This window comes from Phyllostomus hastatus, unplaced genomic scaffold (assembly GCF_019186645.2).
Source record: "Phyllostomus hastatus isolate PE091 unplaced genomic scaffold, TTU_PhHast_1.1 phas_contig_40, whole genome shotgun sequence".
NCBI classification, from domain to species: domain Eukaryota; kingdom Metazoa; phylum Chordata; class Mammalia; order Chiroptera; family Phyllostomidae; genus Phyllostomus; species Phyllostomus hastatus.
Window position 1 is genome coordinate 98,398,073 of NW_025333872.1, and position 24,144 is coordinate 98,422,216.

Here is a 24,144-nt window from a genome sequence, read left to right on the forward strand (position 1 = left end):
CGGCACAGACAGGGTGAGGTCTCCGTCAGACTGAGCACTCACCGTCGCAGTACAAGTCCACGTGCATAAAGACTGAGAGGAGGGCAGAGAAATGCATCGAGCACAGGAAGAGAGAGGATTTCAAGACAAAAACTAGAAGGATATGGTCTATCGAGCTTGAAGACAAAGCGGAATCGACAGTGGCTTTCTCGGAACTACGAGAAGTGACTCCCGAGGAGGCGGCTGAGCGACCTGCTGTCCTCCCCCAGAGCACGGCCCGCAGTGCGTTCCAGCCGCCCCAGGGCCGCGGGCAGCTCCCCCGGGCCCCCCGGGCCGGGATGGGGAGTGACCTCGCAGCAGGCTCCCCGCACCCGCCTTTCCGCTCATTCTTACTACAGTTGGGGACTCTGTGGTCTGAAGGTACACAGCACGTATCTTTCTTGGATGACTTCGCTCTATACCCATGAAGGCTGGATTTAATAATACCTTCAAGTTATACTCAGCATCAGAATTCAATAGTGACAGGGCAGTTTACCTCTTCGTATATTCTTAGGTCATTTACTTAACACTATAAAACATTGACCACCTCTATATAGGGTTACTGTATCTCACACACACACACACACACACACACACACACACACAGATAAGCAAACCCCGGACCTACGATGTATGAAAAGCTATTCTATGTATTTGTCTTGCTGGAAAAAAGTGGTTTATAAGTCTTTCAATTCCTTGACTGAAATTGAGAGACTTCCCTTTATGGGTCATTATCAAAAAAAGTTAAATAATTCTTTACAGTGGGAACTTTCTGCTTGTCACACGAACTAGCTCATGATTTTTAATCCTATTGATCAACAGCAATGCTTCCAGACGAGCTCCGAGGGCAAGAGCTAACAAAATGTGAGACCGTTCTGTGCCGTCACGAGGGCCAGAGCCGGGGCAGGAGCGGGATGGGGACACCGCGCCACAGACGCCCTCCCAGTACTTTCACGGCCTCACGCGCTCTCCTCTGTGTGAGTGGTCTCCTACATTATTTCGGGATTTTTGAGCTTGGAATTTTTTCTCGCTCCATAAAATTCACCCGTGGGAAAGCTCCCTCTGTAGCACCCACGGCTGCGCCAAGGTCCGTCACTGGTTTGAACTGTGTGGTCTCCCATTCGCGTTCTTCGTGACCTTGGTAGTTGAGTGGGATGGCAGGCAGCGCTTGCTGCAAAAAGCCAGTGCCAGCCCTCTGAATGTCACATGTGTTCGAGGATGGGGAGAAGTTCACTAAGCCTACTTTTACTTATCTTCTAGTAATTGTCAAATAGACACTTGTGTATTGACAAGTCTCCTCCCTCCCCAGGGTAAGCTGCCACCCCCACCGCAGGCTGGCCCACTCCCCTGTCCCCGCCGCCCCAAGTCCATTTCTCAGCTCTCTCCTCGGTGCCCTTTGGCCGATCCGTCAACAGCGCTGTTCTAGTCCCTGTAGGTTTACGGCAGGTTTTCTTCATCCGGCAAGGTGAGACTTGCTTGGGTTTCTTTTTTACATTTTTTATTTTAATGGTTGTTTAAGTACAGTTTTCTGTCTTTTACTCCCATCCCACCCCACCCCCCTGGGCCCCCCACCTCCCTCCCATTTCCACCCCTAACCCCTAGTTTTTGTCCCTGTGTCCTTCATACTTGTTCCTGCAAACCCTTCCCCTTTCCCCCTGACATTCCCTCCCCTCTCCCCTGTGGTCACTGTCAGTCTGTCCTCTAGTTCAGTGTCTTTGGTTGTATTTTGCTTGTTTCTTTGTTTTGTTGTTGAGGTTCCTGTTAAAGGTGAGACCACATGGTACTTGTCCCTCGCCGTCTGGCTTGTTTCACTGAGCACAGGGCCCTCCAGCTCCATCCGTGCTGTCGCAAAGGGTAGGAGCTCCTTCTTTCTCTCTGCTGCATAGAATTCCATTGTGTGAATGAACCATAGTTTTTTGATCCACTCGTTTACTGATGGGCACCTAGGTTGCTTCCAGCACTTGGCTATTGTGAATTGTGCTGCTATGAACATTGGGGTGCAAAGGTTCTTTTGGGTTGGTGTTTCAGGGTTCTTAGGAAAGAGTCCCAGCAGTGGAATTGCTGGGTCAAAAGGCAGATCCATGTTTAGTTTTCTGAGGAAGTTCCAGACTGTTTTCCACAGTGGCTGCACCAGTCTGCAATCCCACCAACAGTGCACTAGGGTCCCCTTTCCTCCTTACTACGAAGAACTGTATGCCAAGAAATTTGAAAATCTAGGTGAAATGGACAAATTTCTAGAAAAATATAATCTTCCAAAAACTCAATGAAGAAGAAGCAGAAGGCCTAAACAAACCAGTAACGATAAATGAAACTGAAGCAGCAATCGGAAAACTCCCGACACACAAAAGCCCGGGACCGGATGGTTTCACAGGAGAATTCTACAGAGCGTTTAAGGAAAATCTACTCCCCATCCTTCACAGACTATTCCAAAACATCCAAAATGATGGAAGACTCCCAAACTCTTTTTATGAGGCCAACATCATCCTAATCCCAAAACCAGATAAAGACACAACGAAGAAAGAAAACTTGAGGCCAGTATCACTGATGAGATGCTAAAATCCTCAACAACATACTGGCAAACCGCATCCAGCAACACATTAACAAGATCACACAGCATGGCCAAGCGGGATTCATCCCAGGGCTTCTTCATGTTTCAGAAGAATCACAACTTGATTCATCAGCTACAGCTAGTGCTTCTGACCGGGGAAGGGCCTGGGAAGGTGTGTTAACAAATCGGGGTGCAAATAAGTTCCAAAGAAACTCACAAAGGAAGTAATGAAGGGCTTTCTTTTTCAAAGTCCGTCATGATTTTCCACATAAGGATTTGACTGGGCTGTTGAGTTTAATAAGAAACATATTGTATCATTTCCATAAAGGATGAATGAAAATCTGAAAAACAACACACGCTATTGTAGAACGCACTGGCTACTCTGCTCACACTTCCCGTGTCTAGTTGGCCTACAGAACCGTGCTGAGCCGAGTCCCTAAAACTGACTGCTGCTCTCATGCTGGGAAAATCTATGAAACCCTTTATTAGCACGAGCACTTTCAGCAGCTAGAGCTAAAACCTACCACTAAAAGCAAGGAAAAGGCTCAGAGTTTCAAACCTCAGCCACCAGAGGAGAAATTCACTGCGCTCGGGCATGCGGCCCACTGCCGGACAGCGGGGGGGTGGGGGGGGTCCTGTGCCCACAGGAGGCCTGGGGGTCCCCAGCTGGCCTCGGCCCTGCGGCCCGCCGGCGGCGTCAGGAGCCCAGGCCGACGAGCAGGACAGCAAGGCCACGCGGTGCATGGCAACCAACAAACAAGCGTTTCCTCTGCTCAAAGAGGCTCACGTGAGCTGGCCGATGTTTTCTAATAACAGCAGGTTTTCATATAGATTTCTACAGTTAGGTGATGTAACTAGAGAAGATTGGTAATGGTGGTTATTATAACCGGTAGATTGGCTCCATGAATACAATAACTTTACAGTTATGAAAAAGGATATTAAAAAAGATTTGGTGGAAAACAGAATAGACTATCACAATTTATTTTAAAAAACCTACTTTTTTAATGAAATAGGATCATGCGATTCATTACCATCAACAAATAGAAGATTCTACTTCACTTGGTAAATGCCTGCTCTGAAATTTCCATTCACAATCCAAAGACCTCTTCACTCATGAAAGTTCATTTTCATGTTAAGGCTTTAACTCACAACCAGTTACATTTTAGAAATACTTTTTAAGGTGAAAAAAATGACTTCGGTGCACCATTCTTTTTATTTCATGACACTAGATGGCGCTAGGTAGTAAATGACTAGATCCCATCCATCTGGAATTGGAATTAGATAGGAACTTCGCATAATTCTTAAAAATAAACCTACTAATACTAAAGCTTACTGACAACTGAAAAAAAGTCACACAATTATTGGAAATTGCTGGCTCTAACCTGGCTTCTGAAACCAACAGGTGAAAAGTTATCTATGTACTTTATGCATTAAATATTTTAGAGTATTATTAGAGTCCTCGAGGTTTTCAGCGTCCACCAACTCTTAGGGATAACACAGAACGATGCAATGACAACAACATACAGCATGCGGCACGCCAGTCAGCTGGAGGGCGTGGCTAGGTGTGCAAGCGACTGTAAAAACATTAAAAGTTGAATTAAGCAAAATCCTAACCTTGGAAACACTCGGTTTTTTTCTAGCCAGCGTTCCCAGAGTGGCTTGCTCACAGTTAGGTGTCCCCACTGCTCCGGGCCAGGACACAGCGCCCCCACTTCCTTCCAGAGCCCCGAGTTCTCACAAAGTTCTGCTTCTTCCTAAAAAGTCCTTGCATGCCCTTCATATTACTGAGGTGGCGGCCTTCCACGCTCTGCTCAAACCGGGCTAATCGCCCAAGCTGTTCCGGTGTGACCCACCCCTGCACCCCCATCACACGGAGAACCCCAGAGCACCTCGGGTGCCTCTCTGATCCCTCTGAACACTGTGCGCGATGACTCAGTGTGCATTCCCCCCTTTCTCCTGCTGGTGGCGCACTTCGCGGACAAGCATGACCTGTTACTTACCTTTGTGTGCTCAGCAGTTGAGCCGTTTGGGGCACATAGCAGGTTTGTTGAATGAACACCATTCTCGATGTAACATTTAAGCAGTGGAGGTCAAATTACCTTTTAGAAAGTTTAAGACTCTTACCCAAGTCACAAAGTAGTGCATTGCACTCACTCGCTCTAACTCCAAAACCAAACTCCTCTGAAAAGCGAAGTCCTGACTGGGGAGTCTTGAGACGGGACAGATGCACAGGAAGCCCCTCTGCTGAGGGGGCTGTCCCCGTGGAATGTGACCGGGGCGGTGGGGGGAGCTGCCCAGCCCGTCACTGCCCCCAGGCTGAGCCTCGGCCTGCACACGGCTGCTGCTGGGGACAGCACGTTGCATAGGGGCCCTGCTCGTCTTCAGAAAAGCTCCTTGAACAGCGTTTCCCGTTTCCTCCATTTGCCGGTTCACTGGGTTTTCTAGCACTGTTCAACTATTTTAAGTGCAGCAACTTCTGTTTTCCTTGAAAACTGTCCATTTGATTTAAGCTTTCAATGCTATTAGTCCAAGGATCCTCTCATAATGTGCCACTTTCACTGTAACTATTGTTTTATTATTTCTTAAACTACTAGACACACATAACGGTGTTTTCCCTTTTTTGTTAATTAGGCTGGCAAATGGCCTACTTTAGCGCCCTGACGTTTCCTCGCTCACGCAGACTGTCTTTCCCCGCGTCTACAGGTGGAGCTGGCGAACCCCACGCAGCAGGAACCGTGACTTACGAGTCTCCCTGGGACCAGGTCCACGGTCACGCGATCCTGCCCGATAAAAACACGTCCAAGTGATACATTCTCTTATCTTTGTTCTCTCACTTGTTAATGTTTCAAAACTGTGTATAAAATGTTTCATACCTTAAAGTGTAAATTTTCTTGAATTTCACTTGAAATTCTCATATTTCACTTGAATAGCTTTGTTCACAGACTTAACAATACTGTAATTCATTTCCATCAACACTGTTCTCTAAATATCCCATTAACTGTACTTGATTTTTTCCCCTTTGTTCAAAGTGTCACTTGGCATATTATTTATGTTCAAATACCAAGGTTTAATTTCCTTGCTTTTAGCCATCACGGGGACCTGAATTTCTTAAGTGGGGCTAAATGTATCAAAGTAGGCTCTAACCTAAAGAAGAAAGGGAATCCCAAGTTGGGAAATCATAACCCAATAAACTGAATCACATATACAAGTTTTTTGAAAAACCTAACTGCCGATACTGCTAATACACATCCTCTAAACTGTGTCTTGGACCCGTCGGGAATTCCTGCGCTCTTCTGCCCATTTTCTTCAGTGAAACCGCTCTGCTTTATGCATCCCAGTGCACCGAGTGTTCACCGTGCAGACTTCAGGACAGCCGGCCCGTCGCCTCGGAGCAAGCCCCTCGCGAGTCAAGTGGCCTCCTCCCCAACCCCAGGCTCTGCCCCTCACACTCAGCTTCGCGCCGATCTTGCGGGGCTCGCTCCGCTTCCCCTGCATTTTTCTGGGGCACTTTTGCTCCGATTACAATCTCCTTTTAACGTTCATTGTCTCTTGTCTCTATGTGCTTTCTTTACACGTCCCTCTATGAAACAGAGCAAAGTGGTGAGGGTTTTACACTGATTTGCAATTTTTGTCTTTCAACCAGCGGACCTATTCCGCTTGTACTTTGTGACACGTTTTCAGAATGAGTTTCGCAGTCACACTTGGTGTCCTGTTCTCGGTGCTTTAGGACTAGCTAGTTTGTTTTCTGCGTAACTTTCTGTGGCCTCTAAGTTTTTGCTCTGTGGTAACACGATGCTGCTTTTCACTAGCGGAACTTCTGAGGGACTGAGATACTCTGAATGATGTCTCTCAGGACTCGACTTCCAGAAAGTTAATTATTTAAACTCACTCTCATTCATGAAAAAAACCAAATGAACACTTTTTTAAAGTACAAGGATTTTACAATTCTTCCCACCTCTGTCTTAATCACGGTCTTCACTGATCTGCACTAAACATTTTATGTCACTCTGGGTTGCACGTTGTGACTTTGTCACCGAATCATAGGCATTTTGTTTTGAAAAGAAGGTATCTAAGAAAGCTTTCCAGCTGTGATTCAAAGTCCATGGGCAATTTTTCAAAACGCTGGTAAACGATAACGTAAAGTGCTAACTTTCGTGTACGGAAGGATGGAATGTAAGGAAACACACGTGTATCTGCTCACCTGTACACAAAGTGTTATTTTTTACTTAGTACGGTTAGCTTACATGCTAGAAGTATGCCCACCTCTGTTGCGAGCAATACGGCAGATCAGGTGGGCTGGTGCCCCTGAAAAAAGCCATTTTAAAATTATTTAGAGGCTGGGTAAAGTGTAAGTTACAAATCTTTTATAACGCGCTGCCGGGCTTCAAGGACGGAAGGAACCCACACGAATCTCAAGGGAAGTATATACAGGAACTCGGAGAGGCAAGCCCCGAACTGGTTTTTCTCGCGTGCAGCATCCAGAGCCCAGATGGACGGACACCGCTCAGCAAAGCCACGTGGCGAACGGGCACGGGCCGGAAACCTGGGCCGGCTGCCCATGGCCGGCTCACGAGGACCCCTGCCCGGGCCAGGCCGGCAGAGGCTGAAGGGCCCCCTGACCTTCCTGCAGGGGGCAGAACAGAAATCTCCTCCGAGGAGCCGCACTGAGCCTCACGTGGACTGGAGGCTGCGATCTAAGCCGCCCTGCAGTCTGAAGAAACTCCCAGCGAGATCGTCTCGTTAAAGCTGCCCTGGGCCGGCAGAGCTCCTCGGGGGGCCGGCAAACAAGCGTCATTCACACCCTGCGTCTGGGACAGGCGCTCCAACGCAGGCCTCGAGAACGCCCGTTTCTGAAAGGCCCAAGGAATAACAGGATTCACAGTTTAAAAAAAAAAAAAAAGAAAGAAGAACACCGCCCTGGCTGGCGTAGCTCAGTAGATTGAGTGCGGGCTGCGAACCAAAGTGTCACAGGTTCGATTCCCAGTCAGGGCACGTGCCTGGGTTGCAGGCCATGGCCCCCAGCAACCGCACATTGATGTTTCTCTCTGTCTCTCTTCTCCTCCCTTCCCTCTCTAAAAATAAATAAATAAAATCTTTTTTTAAAAAAGGAAAACATAAAACACACAAGCAGGTAGGTCACCATCTACGCAAGACGAACGCCGAACCTCCGAGCTCACTTCGCCCCGCTGCAGACGGCGCGGGCGCAGGGCGCAGCCGGCCCACGGGGCGGGAGTGACCACGCGAGGAACTGCGTGTCCAGCAACTGGATGCGCACCCGAAACGACCCACCCAGGACGAGGTTTGATGCCTAAGTGCTGCCTCGTTGGTAAAGTGCTTGGCTGCTAATAACCACACACATAGAAAGAAATTACAACAAGGCGATTTTAAAGTGCTTAATGACAATATGTCTATTACATTGTTAACACAAATAGTTTATCTTCTTTAAAAAGCTTACAACACCAACATCTAAACGTAGATACTCACATTATTGCACTCGCCAAGGAAATACAGTGCAAATCCATCAGCTTTGGTGGCTGCCAAGGTAATAAAAGAGGAAGAAACTAGTCTGAATAGAAGAACACAATACACATGCATTCTCTAGGGTACGACCTCAGATACGGGTCTTTTCTGGGGATGCGTTAACACAAAACGGCCATGCAGTGAATCGAACAAACTCATTCACGCCTTTACTCAATTACATAATTGGAGTATTTTCATTCATTTTGATCCGCTATTGCGAAGCTTAAGATGTGACCCCCTCAAGTCATATAGCAGCCTGTGCACTATGTAATAACGTGTCAAATGTTAAAGTCTGAATTATTGGGAATTATTTTCAAAATCTGAGAATTGCATTTAATTTTTAAAGTATTAAATCTCTTAGAATTGATATCCATAATTCTGAATAACCAACATAAGCATCAGCCAAAAAGAATTACGCTTACTTCTGCCTATCATCACTGAAGAGAGCAAAATTTAACTTTCCCAAAACTGCTTCCGGGTCATCGGAAGGCCACTGCCACAGCAGCGAATAGGCAAGTCTCGGCGGAGTGGCCGGAGGCACACCGGGCACAACTTCTCTGCGCCTGGCGGCTCTGGGGAGGACATCTGGCCCACCTGCCACAGCACTCAGGCGGCGGTGACACAGGTGTCCTCTCCACGTGGAAATGTATAACGCTTCTTCCTTAAAAGTTAATGATTTCTAGTGTCACAGGTTCGATTCCCAGTCAGGGCACATGCCTGGGTTGCAGGCCATGACCCCCAGTAACCCCACATTGATGTTTCTCTGTCTCTCTCTTTCTCCCTCCCTTCCCTCTCTAAAAATAAATAAATAAAATCTTTTTAAAAAGACATAAAAAAAATAATGATTTCTCTTCTACATGTGATTTAGTTCGACAAAACTTTACGAAGAAAACCGGGCTTTAAGGAGAAGGCACGGTATATTCCACCTAAACGTAAGGCAGACCCTTTTTCCGGAATTCCGGCAGGTTCATAATGAAATACCCTCGCTTCCAGCACAGCAAGAACAGAGGGAAAGGAAGGCACCCGCGGGCCCCTCCGCAGGTGCGCCGTCCTTGCCAGTCGCCGGGCCGCCGCGGCGCAGGGCCGCCTCACCTATCTTGATGACGCTGCTGAGCTCGTACAGCAGCAGCTGGTTGTCCCCGCCCGTGTCCAGCCGCTGCTCGATGTAGCTGTTCAGCTCGTACACGACGCCCTGCATATTCGTATCTTGGTACTTGGAATAGAAAAAAATAAATAAAGGGCATAATTCAGTACAGTAAAATAAAAATCCCTTAGTTATTATTCTAATTCCACAGAGGTGGAATTAGAATAAATAAGCGTAAGGAAGGATGCACTGGCTGGCCACTGCACAGATAGGCACCGGCGGTCCGGACGGTCTGTCCCGCGGGGGCACTCTGCCAGCACCGGGGACACGAGCGAGCTTCACCTCCGGCCCTGAAGAAGCAGGCACGCGGTTGGGAGAGGAGGAGTGGGCGAACCGCGGGGTGGGCCAGACGGCACAGGGGGGACGCAGACGAGGGGGGGCAGGGAGAGCACTGTCTTTCCAACAGGACCCGGGAAGGGGGGCTCCGTGGCACTCGGCGTACGGACAGACGCACTCGGTGTGCTGGGCCGTCCCCAGCTGTCCTTGGGGGGGGGGAGGGGCTGCCGGTCACCCAGCCCTCTCTGGGCTCCTGTCCCGTGGGGGGACCCCACCCCCTCTCTGTGCTCCTATCCCGTAGAGGGACCCCACCCCCTCTCTGGGCTCCTGTCCCGTAAAGGGACCCACGCGCAGGGGACCCCTGGAAATGACGTGCAGAGGATGACGTGTGAGGACCTCCGCACGCACCAGAGAGCAGTGGGAAGGCGGAGGTAGGATAAGGGAGGGCGGAGGCACAGGCCTGAGGGGGCCGCACCAAGCAGAGACCGCCCCTTCCCCCAGCTCCATGCAGTTTTCGATGCGCATCTGGGAGACCCGTTCTCAGAATCCAGCGGGATCCCCACAGTGGAGGGTCCCCACCTGGAAATCTGGGGACAGCTCCCCACGCAGAGAGTGCAGAAAGAGGCCCTTTCTGGGACCAGAGCGGGGGGGCGGGATAGAGGCCAGCTGTCACCAGGTCTTCCAGAGAGGAAACTCCGTCACACCCAAGCGAGAACCGGAAGACGCTGGGGTGCGGAGGGTGCACTGCTGGGAGGTTCCCTTCAGCCACGTCCCTGGGCTCTGGCCTTCCCGTGTGCAGAACGAGGAGGCTGAAATGCACAGTCTTTTCAGAACCTCTCCACACTCGCTACGAGAAGCTGTGACCCCAGTTTGCGTTGTTTAAGCTTCAAATGCTTATTCTTAACCTCACAGTGGGGTTACAGACCCTGTTTCCTTTGACGACCGGTGACAACTGCATAAACACCATCATAAAGAATGCCTTACTGTAACTACTATCCGTGCGAATGCGATGCCCGTAAGATGCAGGACTGCACAAACGAACGTGAACAAGTGGGCGGAGCCGCTGCCCGGGGGCTGCTGGGACGGGAGAGGCAGAGGGGACACGGACGGGCACGTGGCCAGTCACGCACTTCCGACAGCTGCTGGGCAAACGGTGTCACGAAAAAAAGCCCGCTGAGGGGTCAGTTGAGTCACGTAAACTTTCAGCTCTGTGGCTTCAGTGCCGGCAATTCGCAACAGCCTACTAATGGTATCATCAAGAACTTGGCCTTTTGAAGCATTGTTAATTAAGTGCACCAGGGTGACACTGGTTAATAGTGTCACGCAGGTTCCAGCTGCACTGTTGTCTGACCCTCAGACCGCACTGTGTGCCCACCACCCAAAGTCAAGTCCCCCATCCCCACGTGTCTGACCCCCTGACCCTGCCCCCTGACCCCGGCCCTCCCCTCCGTGCCCGTGGTCCCACCGCTGTGTGTCTGCGAGGAGGGCTTGTCGTCGGCTCCACAGCGCCCTCTAGCTGCCGCTACCGTCTGGGAGTGCCCCCGTGGGGCTCGCGCGGGGCACACCTGCCGTGTCCCTCCCTCCACGTGGGCGGAGCCCCGGGGCGGCGGGAGGAACGGAGCCGAGTGCCACTCCTCACGCCTTGGGGCCGAAGTGGACGCCGAGACCCTCAGCTCCAGTCCCCGCTGACTCTCGCGGCCTGGCTCTCTCTCAGGGCACACTCACCAACGACAGGGACTCAAGAAGACACGGCCTCTCGGACAGGACTCCGGCTGTGACCTCTGCGGGCCGTGCTCCTGGTGGCTGCATCTCCCAGGAAACGCTGGCGCACCCTGTCTGCTGTGACACCTCGGGGCCTGCAGAGCAGGGCTGGGGAGCCAGGGCCTGGCCAGGGCGTTTGTTTTCCGAGGGAATCCCACCCCGTGAGACTGGGGGGAGAGCCGGTCTGCCCGGACGCACTGGAGTGACCCCACCTTCCCACGCCGGAGGCAGAGGCGAGACGCTTCTCCAGGGGAGGTCAGAGGCACGGCGAGGGGCGACGGGAGTCAGAGTGAGACGCGGACTAAGGTCTGCCACCCCGTGGGCACCCCAGCTCTTCAAGGTGTCGCCCCGACACCTGGGAGGCCACAGCAACACCCTCGGGGAAACACCACAAGCTGGTGTGACTTTGGATAAACCCTTAATCGCATGCAAAACAGCCCTCAGTTTTCAGCAGAAGCCTCAATAGCTAGACAATACCTTCTCATCGTTGCTTAAAATGTCCTACCGTTTTCTGTTTTTCTATCATGTGTTACTTTGACGTGATTTCGGACGTGCAGAACACTGCAGGAGCAGCGCGGGAAGCACCCGCACACCGTCGCTTACCTGCACTCTGGTGCGCCCACCGCACCCCCCTCTCGGCAGGTTGCCCGCCTCCCTCCCCTCCCTCCCCTCCCTTCCTCCCTCCCTCTCCCTCCCTCTCTCCCTCCCTCTCTCTCTCTCTCTCTCTCTCTCTCTCTCTCTCGTGCCCATGAGGGCACCACTCCACAGCACACTGGTCCGTACTCTGCAACCCACCACTTCCCTCGTGCCCTCCAACTCGCTCCAGTCGCTGCAGGGTCACGGCTGCCCCTGAGGTCGCTGGTGCCCTCCATGGGGCCAGGGCCGGAGGCCTCCCTGACACCCCGCAGCCTCTGGCACAGCCAGGGCTCCCTCACCGGGGCGCCCCTCCGCCACCAGGGGGATGCACACGGACGGCCCTGCGTCCACCTGCCTCAGGGACGAGGCCGGTCAGCGCTGCCCCTCGGCCTTCTCTGCGTGTCTCCCCGGGAGTCGGCCGGCCGTGTGGGCCATGCCCCAGCTGCCCCCCCCCAGCCCCCTTTCTCCTTCAAACCCCACCCACTCCCGGGTGCTCTGCACACCTGCTGTCTGTGGACAGCTCTTAAGTCACCCATGCAACTAAAGACTCCCCAACATACATCTCTCAATCACACCATCCCCCTGCGCTCGACTGGCCACCCAACTCCTGGACGTCTCCCTGGGGAAATCCGTCAGGCGCCCCTAACTCAGCGCCTCCCAGACTGAGCCCCTGACGCGGGCCTGCCCTCCCGCACACCCTCTGGTCCCAGTCGGGAAGCCCCGCCCCCAGTCCGGTGGCCCCGCCCCCAGTCGGGCGGCCCCGCCCTCTGTGCGGGGGCGGGACCTGGACGCCAGCACTTCTCCTCCCTTCCTTTCTCCAACCACACGTCCAGTCGATCGGCACCGCGTGTGGACGCCCCCTTCCAAAGGCCTCTCTCTGCGAGTCCCGCCCTGAGGGCCGGGGACCGCCCCGCCTCCGGTGTCCCCACCCTGGCCCACGCCCCGTTCGCCCTTCGCAGGACTGCGGGCAGAGCCTGCCGCCCACCCGCCGCCGCCCGTGGCGGGAGAAACGGGTCTCCCAGAGCAGCCCGGCTGCCGACTTCGGGTTTCCGAGCTCACGTCTGCAGGGGTCAAACGGGTGGGTAGCTTTTCCGTTCTGTACAATGCACCAACTTTTGTGCCACGGACCGCTTTCCTCTTGGAACGAGCTCTCTTCCTCCCTTTTGACATACATGCTTGCTACTAAGTAGGAAGATTTTTCATCTTTAATGTCCAGTGGAGTTATTCAATAAAAGATTCTGGGTATCATGCCATTTTTGGTTCTCTCATTAATTTTTTCAGCTTTTTCATTGGTAAACAGTATATTTAGGTCCCTTAACTCTTCTTTAATCAGTTTTAATGATTTACAATTTTCTCGAAATTGGCCTTTTCCTCTAAATTTTCAAAAGCATTTGTGTGTGTGTGTATATGTAGTATTTTTATGAAATTATTAACAATCGCCCTATGTATAGTCACATGCCCTTTGTCATTCTTTAATGTTTGTATTTTCTTATTTCTTCAACAGATGGACAAAGTCTCTTTTACTGACCTATTTCAGGAAACACCTTTTGCGTTATTAATCCAGTCTTTATTTTAAATTGTGAGCCATTAATTCCTTCCCTTATAAACGCTTCCCCTCTGCTTTTCAAGAGTTTAATTTTGGTCCTCTAAAATGACTGTAAGATATAAATTCCATCCTATTTTGGCTGAGTCCCTTAGGTCTAGTAGACTTTATCCCCATTTTACATTTTAGGCTTTGAAAATCATGTTTTAAAAGATGACCCAGATAAATGCAGGCAAAGCAGGAACTCGAATCTCAGCGTGATGACACCGCACCAGAGCAGCGCTGGTGCACGTGTCACGAAATACGCAGAGTCGCAAGTCACACAAAAGGAAAGAGTTACTTAACGTGTGGAAGTATGCCTGCTTGCTTTAAATAAAAATATGTAGACAATGCCAAGCCACTTACAGACAAGAAGATTATTTAATTGGTCATTTATTTGGGTTAAAGCGAAACTTTAAACTGGAAGAGGAATTTGATAAGCCCACTCAGCCATGTGTATTATCAGCCATAAAATAGCCATGTCCTTCGACCTAGTAACTTCAAGCCCCAGCATTTTTCCTTAGGAAACATTTCAGAGGAATAAAGCTGCTAAATACAGAAAAGCATTCAGTGTACGGAAAATAAGAAACGATCTAGAGAGTCAACAGCAGAGAGAGGAAGTAAAAGCTTATCCCACGGGAACTCGAAGGGAGTTTTACAGGACCGCCGGGAGTCGTTAAAGGCAGCGCTGGACCGCCCGGCACCGTCAGACAGTCCCGGCGCGGGAGCGAAGGGCAGAGACACGAGCAGGACAGGCGCCACCGTTACTCCTATGTGAGCGTGCTCGTGGGAAACGAAGGCCAAAAGGAAACATTCCTGCTCTTCCTGACTGGCTCAAGGTGACGTCAATGTCATTTCAGAAACATCGTTCTGCCGTGTAAACGACCGTGCCCGTGTCCGCAGCGCTGGAGGAGCCGCATGAGGACAGGCCAAACGCAGGGCGCCAGGCCACTCGAGGGCGACCCCCGGCCGCGGGCCCAGCAGCACGACCCACTGGAGCCACCGTCTGACCCACGGACGATCTGACCCACGGACGGGCAAGCGAGAGGGGCCCGGTCCGACGGCCCGTCCTCTCGGACGCACAGAGGCTGCTGTGACGTGAGGACGATGAAGACGGCCGAGGGCTGCTGGTTCCAGAGAAGGAAAGCTCTGGAACAGCTGCCCACTCCGGAGCGAGGGTGGACACCACCTCCCGCCCGCAAACGCAGCTGCGGCGGGACGACGGGACAGCATGGACAGCACCGCAGGGGCAGAGGCCTCGGGGCCCTGCCCGGGCGGGCGGCACAGGCTGAGCAACCGCCGCACCCGGAGAAGTCGCGGACCCGCTCTGGGCAGCCACCCGCTCAGGGACCTGCGGCTCGGGCCCTCTTCCTTTCCCAGTCACTCCTTCCCCCCAGGGAGGAAGGCCGCCGTTCCCCCGACGGAATCATCCAGAAACCCTGGAATCCTGAGGTCTCCCCGCAGGGACTACCGGTCCGCAGGCTCCTTCAGATGCGGCTCAAGGTCACCTCACCCCGGGACGCAGCCGCGGGCGCCCGCTCGTCCGGGGAACGCCTGCTCCAGGGTTCTCCCCTCCCGAGAGGAGAGGAGGGGGGTGTCTCTGGGCCGGCCCTGGCCGGGCTCCGCAGGCTCCGAGGAGCAGATGCGCCCCAGAGGAGGGAAACCCCACCGTCCAACCCACAGGGTCCACCCTCTCTACAGCATTTGTTACCAGAAGAAATTTCAAGTTTCAAAGAGGAAATCATGAAGCTGTACAAACAAACACAAAAGACCCGGACGGGAGGGAGAAGATTCCGTGTGCGCGGTCGCCAACATCTTCCACAGACGCAGCGAACGCTGCTGCCCTCCCCGGGAAACTGGGCCGTGCATCCCCGGGAGGCCGGGCGAGGCCCTGACTCCGCTGCCGTTAGCGGGGACCAGACCTGGAACGTCAGACCTACAACCTCAGCTTCGATCGCACCGTCACCAAGCAGCATGACCTCCATCAAGTAAAACTAGACTCTGTGAAGAAGAAAAAGCTTAATCTCCAATGTTGAGACAGAGAAACAGAAAGGGAGGGAGAGAAACAGACAGAGAGAGTGACAGAGACACAGAAAGACAGAGAGAGAGAGAGGGATGCCCCGGGCTCCCACAGGTCGGTGCTGCCATCCCAGCCTGGGCCGAGGGGCCGCCGCCCCCAGGGCCCTCCAGCACGCTGCGCTGGGAATGGAGGAACCGGCCGCCCTCCCTGGTGGCCGGCTGCCTCTACCGAGCCCTTCCCCTGGGCCCCGGGAGTGGCTGTCCCTGCTGCAAACCCTCTGTAGCCTCGTCCTTCACTGCCGTGCTCCAAAGCCATCCTGCCCTCCCGATGGATGGAGGCGCACGCCTGCGGACCGCACAGCCCAGGCGCTCAGCAGGCAGATGTCTCTGCCAGCGCGGTGACGAGCCTGTTACAAACACGGGCAGAAGACGGGTTCTCCCAGGAGAAAGAGGAGTTGGGATTCTGTGACTTGCCCTGCCTCGCTTTATTAAATAACCAAAGAAAAAAGCCGAGAGAAGTGGGGCCGTAGGGCCCCATGCCACCAAGTTCAAGGCAACCTCCCTGGACGTACCAGTGAAACCAAACTGAAGAGCGTCACCATTCCTTACTCACAATGCCCCGTCCCAAAAAACGGCACCGTTGCTGAAATCGGTAAAAGACTCTCCGCGGGAGCGGAGGACACCGCCCCCTCTCCGGCTGCCGGGGACCCTGAGGCTGAGTCCGCACCCTCCCTCCGTGCAGTGGACCCTGCATTTGCTGCAGCAGCACCACTGAGCAGGAGCCCAGGCCGCTGCGGGGCTCCCGTGCAGGCCCTGGAGCTCAGCCCCCGGAGCTCAGCCCCCAGAGGCACCACAAGAGGGGCACGGGCCTGCGCTGCCCCAGCCGGGGAGGGTGAACACACGCCTGGGGGCCAGCACAGTGATGCACTTCCGTCAGCATGCACCGCCGCCCCGCTCCCAGGCCCAGGGGGGCCGCTGACCCCGCAGCCAGCCCTGCCACCCGGCGTCGACCAGAAGAACCGTCACAGCACTGACACCCACAGTCAGCAAGGGAAGGGAACCCTAACTACACGTAGAAACCTAACCCCACTTCAAGATAAAAAAGCATTAAAAAAAAAATCAACAAACGACCTCCCAACATACACAGCAGCATCCCCAAAGAAAGAGAAGAACACACCAGGGCCACACGGGTGGCAGTCGGCACTGCCACGGCGTGCCCAGGGCAAAGCTAGTTCTGCGTGTGAGACAACGGCCACGTGCGAGGCCAGTTTTAGCCAAGACTCTGCTTTGCGAGCTCCAAAAACTAAAGAGTCGACAGCAGGAAATGATCGATGACATCGTAAAAAAGACTGAAATGCAGAGAAGGCACCAAAAGACAGGAGCAAGCCTGGTTTCCAGGGCCGCCGTGGTCTAAGCGGCGTGGGAAAGGGCCCGGAGCAGAACCGGGACCGCGCCGCAGGCTCCAGAGTGAGCGCACAGTGGGGGCGCAGGAGACGGGGGAACAAATCCGACGGCGGGGAACCAGCGTCCCGGAGGCAAACAGGAGCCCCCTAAATCAGAGCGACCTTCCCGCCGCCCTCAGGAACCCCCGTGTCTGCACCGCGGTGGGCTGCTCGGGGAGACTGGGCTCAGGCACGCCCAGCCCTGGAAGCCGGAGCCAGTCTGGTCTTGAGGGAACATGGATGCGTGGCTCTCCCTCCTGCCGCCAACGACGTGTACACGCACCGCTGCTCCCGAGACCCGGACAGCAGCGTGGCAGGTACCGCCCCCCCACCCCCACCCCGGTGTCTGCCCCTGGTGCCCCTGGAAGAATGCTCCCTTTATCCTCAACCGTCACCCCCAGCCCAGGGGCTGCTCCCAGCAGCCGCAAACATGCCCGGCCGGCCCGTCCACCCCTCAACACCACGCGGCGGAGCGCTCGGTCCCGGGACTCTCTAACCCGGAGCCCTGACATCGGGGTGACGTCAGCGAGAAGGCGCCCGGCCAGACCCGGAGACGATGGAGAACTGGGCATCGGCTGGGACAGAGGACGCTCTGCCCGGACGCCAGCAGAGACCCTGGTGACGTCAGAGACTCCTTTCTGCACACGACCGAGACTACAGGAATGGCTCCGGAGGCACGGCCACACGGAAGCACGTCGGTCACAGCTCAAGACAAAGAGTGTGTGACGACCTCTTGTACGTGGTTTCGTCAGACGCAATTTGGACTGATTATTTTCAGTATTTCATCCATCTGTAAGATCTGTATCTGCATACAGGACATATAAAATACGTCTCACGCGTCATTAATTCCACTTGAGCAGCAGTAAACACACACAGTGTATGCTGAGTGCTTCCGGTGCCTGCCCCCAGGGGCTTTCCAGTCTGCTAAGTCTCCAGAGTCAGCGCTAAGTATTCTCCTGGACACGACAACAGTTCGCTTAGTACGTCTAAACAGCCCTGGCTGGCGTAGCTCAGTGGATTGAGCGCGGGCTGCGAACCAAAGCATCGTAGGTTCGATTCCCAGCCAGGGCACAGGCCTGGGTTGCAGGCCACGGCCCCCAGCAACTGCACATTGATGTTTCTCTCTCTCTCTCTCTCTTTCTCCCTCCCTTCCCTCTCTAAAAATAAATAAATAAAATCTAAAAAAAATATATATGTCTAAACAGGCTAGAAACTCATGTCTCTGGCACCCAAGGGGTTTGTTCCCGCACAGAGAAGGCGCCTGGACTCAAAGGCAGGGTCAGCCAGTCACACATGTGACCGAGCCACGGAGCATGGGCCGTGGGGAAGGCAGCAGCTGCTTCGTGGCCCTGGCGACAGCTGCCATGTGGGCAGGCAGCATGGCGTCGCCCCAACCACGGCTTTCCGCGAGCCCGGGGCCCCGTCTTGACGCGCAGTCTCACGGTTTCTGCGTGCTGGCCACTGACCCAGAAAACCCCTCCCTGGGGTCCGCCCTGAGGCTCCGCGCTGCAACCGCCACGCCCGCCGACTTGGTCCCACAGGAGTGAGTGCCACGCGGGGAGGGCCGCCGCCATCGGCCTCCCGGCCCTTGAGCACGCCCCAGCCCCGAGAAGCTGCGCACGACCGGACTGACTTCCCGCCCGGTGACAGCACAGGCCACGCTCACGGTACTCACCCTGCTGACTTCCTTAGGCGCCGTCTCGTCTGGGGGAGGGGAAGGAAGGGAAAACACGGTTAGAAACTCGGAGCAGTCGGAACACACAGCACAGCATCCGCGCGCAACACAGCACAGGCTCCTCTGCAGAGCTTCTGCTTAAGCAATCTAGAGTTTCGTCTTTTAATCCTGCAACAGCAAGTTCGGGGCTACGTGCGCACGCTAACTCCAGAGGGACGTGACACAGCCCAGCTTGCTGGTCACTTCCAGAGTCTCTGTAAAACCGCCGGGCCTGCGAACGCTGCCACGCCGCGGCTTACGCACACGCAGACGGAGGGAGGTCTGCGACACCTGCAGTGTGCTGATTACACAGCCTGCATGCACGTCCCAATGCCCACGGACACCCGTGCCGCCAGGGTGATGCCAGCGCCTCCTGCTGAAACACGGCACGTGCCCGTGCGGCACCCCGGTAGGAACACTGCCCCTCTGGACCACGGGCCTGGCCGGGGGCGGGCGTCCGCACCAGCTCGTCAGCACCAGTGCCTGGCGCAGTGCGACCCGTGGGTCACGGTGGGCCAGGGGAGGCCCGCTGAAGGGCCCTCCCCGTGGGGCTGGCCGCGTGGCAAGAGCATCCCTGTGTGGCCAACAGGGTGCAGGGTGCAGGAAACCGGCCACGACTCCACCTGCGGCCCAGCAGTTCCGGCTGTCCCACGCCCAGGTCACTGGTCCCGACCCAGGGAAAGTGTGTCTGTGCGGCCTCTCCAGACGCCTCCGGAGGGGGGGGGGAGCCTTCCCCCCGCCTGCTGCTGCCGCCGGCGCCTCGTGCAGCGATCCGACCTCGTCCGAGGCCGGCACAGGCGCACATGCTCACGCCCAACTCCTGGCCCACCGCATTGCTCCCAAGCACAGCCGGCCGGTCTGCACACCGATAAAACACGCCCTTTGAGCTCAAACGGGGGGTGTGGTTCTTCTCTCTCTTTTAACAGCCTCGCCCACTCACCACCGGGTCTGCTGGTCCCTGTGTTCTCTAACCCCTCTCCGGCTGGCTGCTCGCCCACCGCGTCCACACCACGTCGGCTCCCAAACCACACACCAACCACGAGCCCCCGAGCTCATCCCCGAACCCAGGATCTGCCCGGACAGTCATGCCCCCACACACACAACACACATACTCACACACTAACACATGCACTCACACAACACACACACACACCACGCATAAGCATGCTCACACACAAGCGTGTGCGCACACCCTCTCCCACCCAGCTGGTCCTTCAAAGTGCCCCGCCCATGACGCCGCTCAGCTGCTGCAGACGCTCGGTACACCGTGCGCCCACGCGGGCTCCGCCCGGACGCCCTCGGAGCCCCCTGCCACTCACCACGCTGGGACGGGGGTCCGGCAGTGAGTGCCCAGTGAGAAGCACCTCTAGCGTGTCATCTTCTGATACACACAGCGGCGTACACACTTTTCTTACAGCTCTACAGTGATCTGGCGGTGCCGCCGACATGCCTGGGAATAAGCATGGTATCGGAGAAACGCTCCCCTCCCACCTTACTGAAGGCCCGTCACAGAGACGCTGCACTCGCTCTTCAACCCCCAGGCCCTCGCCCCCCTCTCCTAGGCCTCTCTGACGAGGAAACTGTTTGTCTTCATCACCGCCACAGACTCATGAACAACAGACTCTGAAGTTAAAGAGGCCTGTATGCTTTCGATCCCTTTCAAGTTCTCAGCTAAGACATTCGGTGAGATGGCGGAGAACCCAGGTGTGAGCGGCAGCAGGGGCGGGAGCGGCAGCAGGGGCGTGGCCGGGAGCAGTCCCCCACCAGGGCCGGGGCAGCCACTCCGTGTGAGTGCCAGCTCAGGGCGGAAGCGTGTGCCGTCCAGACGTCTGTGTGAGTGTCCCTTTGGCTCTGCTGACGTGCATTTAGAAAAAACTTTTTTGCCTAATGGACAGTTGAACGTACTGGAAAGAATATTTTAGCTGAATTCCAGATTCCTCGCCATCTGCCGTGATTTAGAAATGCATCCTGTCTCTCTTCCTCCTCCTCAGACGTCAGACAATTTTCGTGCAATGATCGTCAAGTCCCCTGCATGTGCAGAACTGCTGTTGCAGCTGAGAACGTTAACGACCACGCCGAAAAGTCCGCCGGGAGGGCCCCCTGCCTCCCGCTCCCTGCGTGGGGAGCTCTCGCTCGGCTGACGGCTCCCACCCCAGGGACACTGGAACAGGTCAAAGACTCATTCCCTCCCGTTCCAAGGGGGGCTGCGCGGCCAGGAGCCTTGGGGGCTGAGACCAGGAACTGCGTTTGCAGCCCAGAGCGGCAGACACTGGGGGCTGAGGCGGCTCCTCCCACCACCCCATAAGTCTGCAGTGAAACAACATCCAGACAATGCAATTTGGCACTCAAAACTTTTTTCCACGAAGACACTTTCAAAGGAACCGAGAAGAAACAGGCTCCGGTCTCCACACGCACTGCCTGACTCTTTGCAGGTCACCCCGGGCGGGGCGGGGGGGCGGAGAAGACCCCTGACCCCGGGTGTCTGTCCGCTCCCAACACGCACCCGGGACTGGCCTGCTGGCGCTGCCGCATGGCTCAGCAGGGACGCTCGCTGTAAAGGAAAGGCCAGGGGACGACAGGAAGGAAGGGGATCACCATGGACACCGGATTCTGAATCATTCATGAACAATTAATCCGCCACAAAAATGCTCACACAGCAGACACTAATTTTTATGCAGCCTCAGGGTTCCGCGAACATGCGCTTATTCAGCAAACACCTACTACACACCCACCGTGCGCCAGACACTGACCTGCTTTCTAGGGGCTCACACTCCAGTGAGGGGGATAAAAAAACAGAAAAATTGATTTTGGAAGTAGACTATCTATGCTTACTAAAGAGAAATGTATGTTAAAAAGAAGAACCCATCTTAAATCTAAAAATCACTTTAATATTTTTTAAAGCTTTAGGAAGGATAATAGCTCATGCAAAAAAAAAAAAAAGAGAGAGAAAAAAAAACCCTGGTGAACTTCCTAGTAAGTACACCCTTCATGGCAAGTACTTATTTTGGAATATTTTATAAATCTTTATAACAATACATATATTTGTACTTTCCCTTGTGTGATCACTCTCGATATTCCTTTTCTATGCAGTGGGATTTTAGGAATGAATCCAAATGTATAACTAGAACTTAAAGGAATTTATATTATGATGGTTGATTTAGAGTTCAATGGCTGTTTATAATATTCTTCAGCGCTCTGAATTAAGATCCCGGAAACAAGAGGAAATTCCACTGAAACTCACAAACTTCAGAATTAAAAGGAATTATTATATTTCCTTATAATTTGATCCATAAAGACTACACACAAAAGTAAACACTATTAAATGACAAAATATGAAGAGAAAAATTAGAGTAAACAAAATAAATTCCTCAGTTCCAGGAGATCTGAAGAAGACCCATTTAAAATCAAGCATTATCAGTCTGCCCTCTTAACGCAGTAGGCAGCGCATCAGTCTCATGAAGTCGAGCATCAAAGAGCTGAAAAGGATTTTGATTGATCCTCGTAATCCTTAAGTATTTTTATTCTTAGTTGATGTTTAAACATTTCCTACTAAAACAGAAAGATTTAAGTAGGCTTGCAATTTAAAAAAATATAAATACAACACGATCCAAAAACGCAGCTGCTAAAAATGATGATGACTGTTTATTTTTATAATTTCACATAATTTGGTTAAGTTAAAATCAAGGGAAAAGCACAACTATATATGAGCCTATGTTGCCTAAAACATATGTATTAGCCTACATATGTATATAAATATAGAGACACAAATTGGTTTATATTATAAATTTTTTTCTACAGTATATCATGTCATCTCACAAGCCTGAAATTTAAAAATGTGCCCACATATGCTTCATATATGTGTAAATATGTGTTAATAGTATCTCTGGGTGGTGAGATTATGGGACCTCCTCTTTCTTCCACTCACATTTCTGAATTTTCACAATCACAATGAACTGCAGTGAACTTCAGCAGGAACGCTGGGTCCTTCCCCACCTCTCCCAGCCCCCGGCGCACACCCGCACCAGTGGGGAGGACACAGGAGCCGTCAGTGGGAGCGCGGTCGGGACTGGGACCCCGGGGCTCCCAGAGGCAGCCCCCTCACCGCTCCCACCTATCCGTGCCTGCCTGGGTGCTCCTGGTCTGCAGGCTAAGGCCCCCACCCCTGGGTGGGCAAACCCTGCACTGAGGGGGACCCCGCATGTCCCATGTTCCCTGAGGCGAATCACTGCCACACTCGAACAAGAAAACACATCACTTCGGTGCAACAGAGAAGAAACAGCATAAGCAAAAACAACTAACAGAGAATATGCAAAGTCAAGTAACAGAAAAAAAAAACGGAGGAAACTGTAATTGAAAATCCAAGACATGAAAATCCAGGATGACACATCTCAGTAACCAAAGTAAAACAGGAAACTATGGGTGATGGGGTTTTTACTGCTTAATATATACAGTAGATGAACTAGAGCATTATGGGAGATCTCCTTTTCCTCAGCCATGAGTTCTGTAGAGATTAACACTATGCTTGCCATCTGCTTCACACATACGAAGATATTTCAAAGTTGGTCTTTGTTACACTGTTGTTAAGAAAACACTGAGATCTGGTATTAAAAATACTGCAGGTAAAGTTCTACGATGGCCAAAGGAATCCTGAGAAAAAAGAATGGAGCTGGAGGTATCACACTACCTGACTTTCAATTATACTACAGAGCTGTGATTATTAAAACAGCATGGTATTGGCAGAAAGCAGACAGTCCGATGAAACAGAACTGAAAGCACAGTAAAAAAAACAAACACGTATATAGGCAAATAATTTTTGACAAAGGAAGCAAGGACACCTGAGGGATAAAAGAAAGCCACTTCAATAAATGGTGCTGGGACATTGGAAAACCATGTGCGAAAGAACAGAACGAGGTCACAGTGTGTCCCTATGTCCAAAAATTAATTCAAAATGCATCCCAGACCTACGTAGAAGACCTGAATCGGTACACTACATAGAAGAAAACGTAGGTGCTCAAGGTACGGGTCTTGGCCTTAGAGAACATTTTACGAGTTTGACCCGAAAGACAAGCGAAGCAAAGGCAAAAATGAATGAGCAGGACCACGTCGAACTAAAAAGCTTCTGCAGAGCAAACGGAAGTGCCAGCAAAGCAAAACGGCAACCAAGCCAATGGGAGAAGAGAGTCGCACACGACAGCCCCGCCGAGAACTCACGCAACTCAACACCAAGCGAACAAATCCAGCGGACAACTAGGCAGAGGACCTACACAGACGCTTCTCCCGAAAACACAGATAAATGGCCAACGGACATATGACGAGATGCTGAACTTCACTGGCTACTAGGGACATCAAAAGTACCAGACGCCACCTCACACCTGTCAGAACGGCTGTCTCATTCCGTCACAAGTGCATGGAAGAGAAAAAAAACAGTTACTAACAAGTGTGGGAGAGGCTGTGGAGAAAAAGGAACCTCACTCCCTGCCGGTG

At 53.1% G+C, this 24,144-nt stretch overlaps 1 protein-coding gene across 2 annotated transcripts in view; it reads right to left on the reverse strand.

The window, feature by feature from the left end:
* PDE10A (phosphodiesterase 10A) overlaps positions 1-24,144 on the reverse strand; it is a 327,948-nt gene that overhangs the window by 48,497 nt on the left and 255,307 nt on the right. For both annotated transcript variants that reach the window (XM_045844196.1, XM_045844195.1), the window contains 3 exons: positions 18,622-18,650; positions 9,179-9,299; positions 8,051-8,100 (listed from right to left, as the gene is read on the reverse strand). In XM_045844196.1, the coding sequence (XP_045700152.1) occupies positions 8,051-8,100; positions 9,179-9,299; positions 18,622-18,650 (200 nt within the window). The remainder of the gene's footprint in view (positions 1-8,050; positions 8,101-9,178; positions 9,300-18,621; positions 18,651-24,144) is intronic.